Genomic DNA, 7,741 nt, shown 5'->3' with positions numbered 1-7,741 from the left:
GACTATAAAGTGTATTACTGCAACATCACATCTGAGGCTACTTTCCTCTGTACTGTAGGCCTACATACACAAAGAACTTTTTTTAACCTACTTTTTTATTATATTTTATCCTAAGTAATCTGTACTGATTTGTATATATTTTAAAGGCGAAGTTACATTTTCAATGTTTACAGTATTTTAAGTTAAACACTAACTATTTGTGCTTCTGCATTACTGCAATCCTGAACAGCTGTTTCCTTAAACTGTAATTATTTTATTGTACTTAATTTTTGTGTTATTTATGTCGCTTTGGCAGTGTAAATATTTGATTTCCGTCACACTTAACCCTTTGATATCCTCTACATCTTTCTACATTGTACTGTATGTATCTTATAATAATGTTTGAGCGTTTTCATTGCATGGCCTTGTCGAACAGTCATTACATTTCACTGCGCACCCCTACTGTATGAGCATGTAACAAATAAAAAGCTTGAATCTTTCCATGCCAATAAATCAATTTTTAATGGAATTGAAGCTAAAACGAGCATGTCTTTGGACTGGAGTCCTGTGGTAACTGGAGTACCTGGAGGGAACCCACACATGCACAGGGAGAACGTGCAGACTCCACAGAGAGCGCTCCTGTCCAGGAACCTCCTCGCTGTCAGGCAACATCACTAACTGCACCACCATGCAGCACTCAACGCCAGCTCCTTCTTTAGAAATCGGGACCATAATATCTGATATTTCTCAACGAATGAGATTTATTAAATAAAAACTAAACATGGGACATGTTTTTATAGTGCTTCATAGACTTTTAAAAACTTTATTTTTTCCAGGCACACATTGGTGATCCACTTTTTGGTCCTGACCCACCAGTTGAGAACCAGTGCTCTAAAAGTATAAGTGCAAACATTTTTAAGCTACCCTTGTAGGAGAAGAACCTTTAATTTCAGCACAGGTTATACCAAGTGAGCGGATGATTTAACAGTAAATACAGTCAGTGGTTATGATTCATAAAAGCACAACAGGAGAGTTCCTGTCTGGTCACTAAAAGTGCAAAGCAGAGGTTTTCATTCAGGCTGCAGGGTTACTGGTGACCTCCTCCAGCAGGGGTTTGTAGAGTTGGGGGTCTTCAGGACTCTAACAGAGAAGAGAGAAGAAAGAGAAAATCATATGAAAAGGTGCAGACACAATCAAATCTGTGAGAATTTCACACATTTACAGAGTGATTACACACATTGACTGTGCATGGTAAATGGACTTGAGCTTGTATAGCACACTTTTACACTGCAGGTCACACCTACACATTCACACCCTGATGGCAGAGGCTGCTATGTAAAGTCTTCATTTGGTTTCATTTGTCCCCATTGCAATAAATACATTGAATATTAATTAGCCCTCAGGCTGCTCTTTTTGCACATCTCCACATTGCACTTTACTAACTTAGTAAAAGTTCCCATTTTGGGTTGACCTCTTGACTGATTTTACTGCAATGTTTTATATCGTTTCATATTGTGTTGTGTTGTCTGATTGTTTAACTTTCTTTTGATTTTGATTTTAGGGTGATGTTGTCCTTGTATGTGTTGTCTTCTGTGTGCTGCAAAAACAAAATTCCCCCATGTGGGACAATAAAGAATCTGAATGTGTAGACTCTACCTTGTTCTTCTCTCTCTTCTGAATGAAGCAAAGAGCCTTGATCCCCAAGACAGCAGAGCTGATGACCACACAGAACTCCAGGACGGACAGAACAATCAGCACGGCGTTGATGCTTCTCAAAAGCATCTGATGGGACACAAAAGAAACAGTGACGCGTTTAAAAGCTGTGAATATCTGTAGGAAGCTTCTGACAAACTCATTTTGAGAGTTTCTTCATAGTCATCAGTCAGATAACATTTCCCCCACACATACATACCAGAGTTATTCCTTTGACCTCCAAGCATTTAGTCTTATCAGGAGATGGAGTTGTTGAAGTGTTTGGGTCGTAATAATTATTGTAATTATTATTTTCACACATCCACCACAACCAAAACTCTGCAATGTTGATGCTGTAGAGCACGATGGCTGCAATGGAGAAAGCAACTCCTGAGAGATTCAGAATCACGTTGAGGATAACCTGTAGAAGAAAAATCTCAATGTATGAACAACCACACATGATGAATGTACAAACTCCTCCTATTTTATGATCTCTATATGAAGACAGATTAAAAGTTGGCGACTCAATGAAAGCTAACAGGAGGATTTTATAAAGCTGGTTTACTCACCAGGCAGGGACTTGGACGCTTCTCAGACACGATGCTCACGACACCAAATAAAATAAACTAAAGAGAGAAGAGACAAAAACATTTAAACTTCCATTCTTTCACACCAACTCTGATACCCATAAATCACTACTAATATCTTCTACTTTACTGTAATATTAGTCAATCCAAAGATGCAAGTGGAACACTCGAGGAAGCATGTTGTTCATTTCAATGTTTGATATGCATTCAACTTTTAAGTCAATCATCTGAACAATCCTGGAGTCACCTTGTCCTCTGATCTTAAAGGTTCTTCTTCTCCTGCATGCTACAAATCACGTTGTCAGAATTGGACGATATGACAGCGTTCACAAGCATTCAAAAAGCTCCACAGAAGTAGTTTAGTCTTCTTGCTGATGGTCTGATTTTCTTTCATAGATCATATAGTTCTCAGTTTTAAACTGTACCAACTACTTTATTTATTTATACATTTTTAAGATTTATTTTGGGGCTTTTTGCATTTATTTGATGGAACAGTGGATAGAGTAGTAAACAGGGGGAGAGAGTCGGGAATGACATGCGGGAAAGGAGCAACAGGTCGGACCGGAACACGGGCTGCCTGCTTGGAGGACTGTCTCCTTACATGAGGCGCAGATAGCCTAGCTGTTTGGTTGCTCCCCATGTAAGGAGGATACAGCTTCTTTTACCATCTGCTTTCAACAGGTTTAAGATTCAGGATTCATCTCTCAGATAGTAAAACAACTCTCCATACTTTGACCTTTACTCGAGGTTGGAGACGGGGTCGATTGACTGGCCAAAGGATGTAGTGTTTGTTTATCTCAGGCACTTGTAGCTTATAGCTAAATGCTAATGTCAGCATGCCAACACGCTCACAGTTACATTGCAAAGCAGGTCCTGTCCTGTAGGAAGAAAACCGGCAGCTGAATCTCCAACAGAGCAGCCCCAATAAAGTTACTTTAACTTTACTTTAGTTTTGTAAGGGCTTTGGGATGCACATATTTAAATACACACAAAAAAACAACAACATAAAAAACAAGTAGTGAGTTTGCTTACCAGTCCTCCCATCCAAAAGGGAAACTTGGACTCATCCATTTGCCACCAAGAGCCAGACCCAGAGCAGAGGATCGCTGCGAGGCCGATGTTCAGCAAACCAATCATGATTTGCAGAGCCTGATGGGGGAGCAAACACAGTATGAGCGCCACACACCTGTACAGTTTAAAAGTAGTTACCAGGTGTCAAGATTAAAGTCATCTGGAGAACAACACGGAGGGGGGGGGGCAGAGAATCCTGTTAGAGGACCTCTGTCTCATAGTTTCATTGTTTACTCAATGTTCCTATCATATATAAAACAGAACATTACCTGAAGACCCGAGACAGGTACAGAGCCCAGACAGTGTCATGAAAACACTCTGCAAATGAGACTTTGTCCTCATAGCTCTTTTCAGACGTTTTTTTTTAACTCAGCTCAGCGGTCATCACAGTTTTATACATTTGTATTGATTCTGTGACAGCGTAATGTTGGTGTCCCAGTCTGAGACACACACAGCGCTGCGCTCCCCTGCTGGCTCCGCTGAAACCGGCTCGCCTCTGTTACTACCACTAAAGACGGTGGGATCACTTCATCCCCCCATTACACTCCGCAACACTCAGATTGAAGGTGAAACATCACAGGGGAGTAAATAGTCAGAATTAAATCAGAACTGAGTGGGTGAAGGAAAACGTATGTGTGTACATTTCATAGAGATACTTCAAACATGAGCTTGTTACTTACCCCCAGGACTGACTGAGATGAGCCCTGGAGCTTCTTCAGATGCTGGGACACAGAGCAGCATATAGGGCTGTAACAAAGGCCTTTGAGGATTTGGCATATTGGAGGTAAAACACTTTGGGGGTCCGAGGTCAAAGTGAGCACAGTGACCCCTTCAGCCTTGGTCATGGTCACAGACATCCTGCCTGCTCCGACAGACTGAAAACACAAGAGAGTAACTGCACAATCAGTTTGCTGTTTCTTATTCCTTAAGTTTTAAAATAGTTACAAGCTGAATCTAAATGTCAAAGTAGTCCTCATAATCAGTTTTGCTGAGTGACTGACCTTTTCTTTTGGCTGACATTTATCGTCTCTTCTATTCCCTCTGACCAAAGTTTCACACAGTCAGTGAACTTTTTACACTTTGTCATTGAACCTTGAAGTGATTTTATGAACCTGTAAGTTCTTAGTCTGTGTCGCATAAGGTGACACTAACTTCTCCACATCCGGATTGAAAGTTGTCAGGAGTATATACAAGCATAGTCTAAAGTCCGCCCTCTAATAAAAGCTGACACTTGTACAAATGAAGTTGATACCTCCTGGCCTTACAGGAACTCCTGGAAACTTTAGGTTTTTGGACTTCGGTAAAGGAAGAAATATATTCACAGATTCGGCTTTCCCGGATCAATAACTCATCAGCGGAACATTTCATTTACAAAACAGACACCTCTCTGCAATCACAACAAGATAGACTGGGAGCTACATTCATATTTTCCTCAAAACGGGCCGTCCTCCGCGCTGGGGAACTTGCATTGGCCTCTGCGCAGAGCCTAGTGCTCGAATGCGCAGGGACCGTCTGCAAATTGCAATACCGAAAAAAAATGATACAGAAATATTCAATAACTTCACCCAGGAGAGGTGTAGTGTCATGAAAATCATTTTACACATATGTGATCTCATGTTTCATACTACATTTCTTAGATTGGAAAATAATACTTTTAAAAAACCTTTGAGGATTTTTTAATTGCCTATAAATAGCCCAATGTTCAATAAAATCCCCTTTTGTAAGGTGTAGGGTAAAACAATAATCCCATTATGAATAAATATCCTCCTGCTCTATAAACTACATCACATTGCTTTGGATAAAGGGCTTTCATGTAATTTCAGTGATTTTTTTGTCATGAATATATTTCTAACTTTACCAAAGCGGTTTACGGTACATATTCAAAGACGGCCATTGTGAACATCCTGTCTCAAAAAGATACTTTGAAACCTGGTTGTAAATGTATTTATCTGTGTTTGCCATTGCTCTTTATCATATGAGTATTATGATACAACTTCATTGTACTTCATGTATATTGTATACTATGCTGTATTATTTAATTGTATATCTGGTTTTAGTATTTGTATATATTTCTGATATTAGGCATAGACAGGCTTGCTCCAACAGCATTTCGTTGTACTTGTAATCCTAAACAGTGACAATAAAGATATCTCATCTTATCTTAAACAAGTGTGCCAGGGGGTATGGGGCGCCGATTATAAAGTTGCGCACACTACAAATAACAACAACATTTCTCCACATTTAGCCCTAAAAAAAAAATCAAATTTACTTTACATTCTAAATATTTAGTTTTAATCCTATATATTTAGCTAAGATTGTAAATATTTATAATCAAAGCTAAATATATAGAATATAAACTAAATATTTAGCTTTGATTTCTAAATATTTAGCTAAGATTTCTAAATTTTAACATTTGATTTCTAAATATTTAGTAACGATTTCTAAATATTTAGCTAATATGCAAATTCACTCTACCGCCCACCGGAAGCACCAAAATAAAAGTTTGAGGAAGCGATCCAACCATTGTCTCCTACAGGAGACTGGCGGGATTTTGAAAATGTCGAACGAATTGGCGGAAGATGTGGAAGATCCTGTGGCCGACACCGAAGAAGTAGTGCTTTGAAAACCCTGAATTGCGGCCAAAACGGCCCTTCCAATATTCTCCGCTAATTCGTTCGACATTTTCAAAATCCCGCAATTTCAAAATTGGATCGCTTCCTCGAACTTTTATTTTGGTGCTTCCGGTTGGCGGTAGAGTGAATTTGCATATTAGCTAAATATTTAGAAATCTTAGCTAAATATTTAGAAATCAAAGCTCAATATTTAGAAATCAAATGTTAATATTTAGAGTCTTAGCTAAATATTTAGAAATCTTAGCTAAACATTTAGAAATCAAAGCTCAATATTTAGAAATCAAATGTTAATATTTAGAGTCTTAGCTAAATATTGCGAAATCAAAGCTAAATATTTAGTTTATATTCTATATATTTAGCTTTGATTATAAATATTTACAATCTTAGCTAAATATATAGGATCAAAACTAAATATTTAGAAACGTAGCTAAATATTTAGAATCAGGACATATATTTTTAACATTTATATATAACATTTAACATTTATATATAACATTTAACATTTATATATAACATTTAACATTTAGATAAAACATTTAACATTTATATATAACATTTAACATTTAGATAAAACATTCAACATTTAGACATAATATTTAACATTTATATATAACATTTAACATTTAGATAAAACATTCAACATTTAGACATAATATTTAACATTTATATATAACATTTAACATTTAGATAAAACATTCAACATTTAGACATAATATTTAACATTTATATTTGCCAATGAAATTGTCTTACATTTTTATTCACAAAAGTAAATTTGACAATGTTCACAAATATTTCTCTAAATGTGAATAAAAAGTGATGTTTTAGGGCTAAATGTGGAGAAATGTTGTTGTTATTTGTAGTGTGCGCAACTTTACAATCTGCGCCCCTTACAGGGGTTTTGTTCTTTATTTCTTGTGGATCATTGTTGAGGACAGCCAGTCCATGTGCTTAACTGTCACTGCAAACATAATTTTCACAAGCCATTTGTTTACATTATAGGCTAGTTGTTAACTGTGTTTTTTTTCTTGTCGCCACTCTTTTCTTTTCTTGCTTAAATCTAGAAAACGATGTTACATTTTACTTCCGCACCCTTCCTACACTGAGCCCTATTTGAGTAGTTTTTTTTTTTTTTTAAACTACGAGCATATTTTTCACAACACAAAAAAGAGCTAATCATTAAACTCTCGATGTGATTTAATAACTGTAATCCAGTTTAAAGCATTCAGTACTCACATAAAGGTTTTTTGGATGAAGTTTTTTGGAAGTTGATGAAGTCTGTCTCACTCGATGAGCTGGATTTACTTTTATTAAGTAAACAAGACACACCTACGTATTATCCCATGATATCTTTTTCTAACTAGAGTGCTGCTGTCTCAGTAGCGTTGTGCTCAGCGCTGCCTCTGGCGGTCGGAGGCTGTACTGCATTAGCATATCCTCTTAGTTTAATTCTGACCTTTAAAACATTTCAGGCACAAACAATGTTCATTGCGAAAATAGCTAGTAACATTGCTTTGGCAAAAAATCACAATGTTTTTAAACGATTCTACGTCATTGTTATTGTAATGTGGCGTCCAGCCACGAGGGGCAGCACTGAGCGCCTTTGCCTACGAGTAGGCCAGCAGACTTTCTTTTTTTCTTTTTTTTTATAAAGGGAGGAGAAACGAATCATTTTCCAGAAGTACTTCCCCATCTGGGAAATGTGTAGAAAATTCGTCCATTAATCAAGAAGACAAAAGTGACTTCTCTCTTTATGCGATTCTTACATCTACATCATCAGCA

General features: G+C 37.2%; 1 protein-coding gene across 2 annotated transcripts; it reads right to left on the bottom strand.

The window, feature by feature from the left end:
- Nucleotides 1-482: 482 nt before the first annotated feature.
- LOC109992048 (membrane-spanning 4-domains subfamily A member 6C) lies at nucleotides 483-7,312 on the bottom strand. Of its 2 annotated transcripts, none has more exons than XM_020644523.3 (7): nucleotides 7,196-7,312; nucleotides 4,010-4,204; nucleotides 3,291-3,407; nucleotides 2,241-2,297; nucleotides 1,892-2,092; nucleotides 1,636-1,761; nucleotides 483-1,119 (listed from the first exon to the last, which is right to left on the bottom strand). In XM_020644523.3, exons 2-7 carry the CDS (start codon nucleotides 4,184-4,186, stop codon nucleotides 1,054-1,056), a joined length of 744 nt encoding a protein of 247 aa, XP_020500179.1. In that variant the 5' UTR covers nucleotides 4,187-4,204; nucleotides 7,196-7,312; the 3' UTR covers nucleotides 483-1,053. The 2 variants fall into 2 exon arrangements, with proteins under 2 accessions (XP_020500179.1, XP_029135288.1); XM_029279455.2 differs by lacking the exon at nucleotides 7,196-7,312 and adding an exon at nucleotides 4,331-4,462.
- Between the last annotated feature and the right edge of the window lie 429 nt (nucleotides 7,313-7,741).

Source organism: Labrus bergylta, chromosome 8 (assembly GCF_963930695.1).
Source record: "Labrus bergylta chromosome 8, fLabBer1.1, whole genome shotgun sequence".
Classification (NCBI taxonomy): Eukaryota; Metazoa; Chordata; class Actinopteri; order Labriformes; family Labridae; genus Labrus; species Labrus bergylta.
The sequence above is the reverse complement of the archived record's forward strand: the minus strand, read 5'-3'. Positions and strand labels throughout refer to the sequence as shown.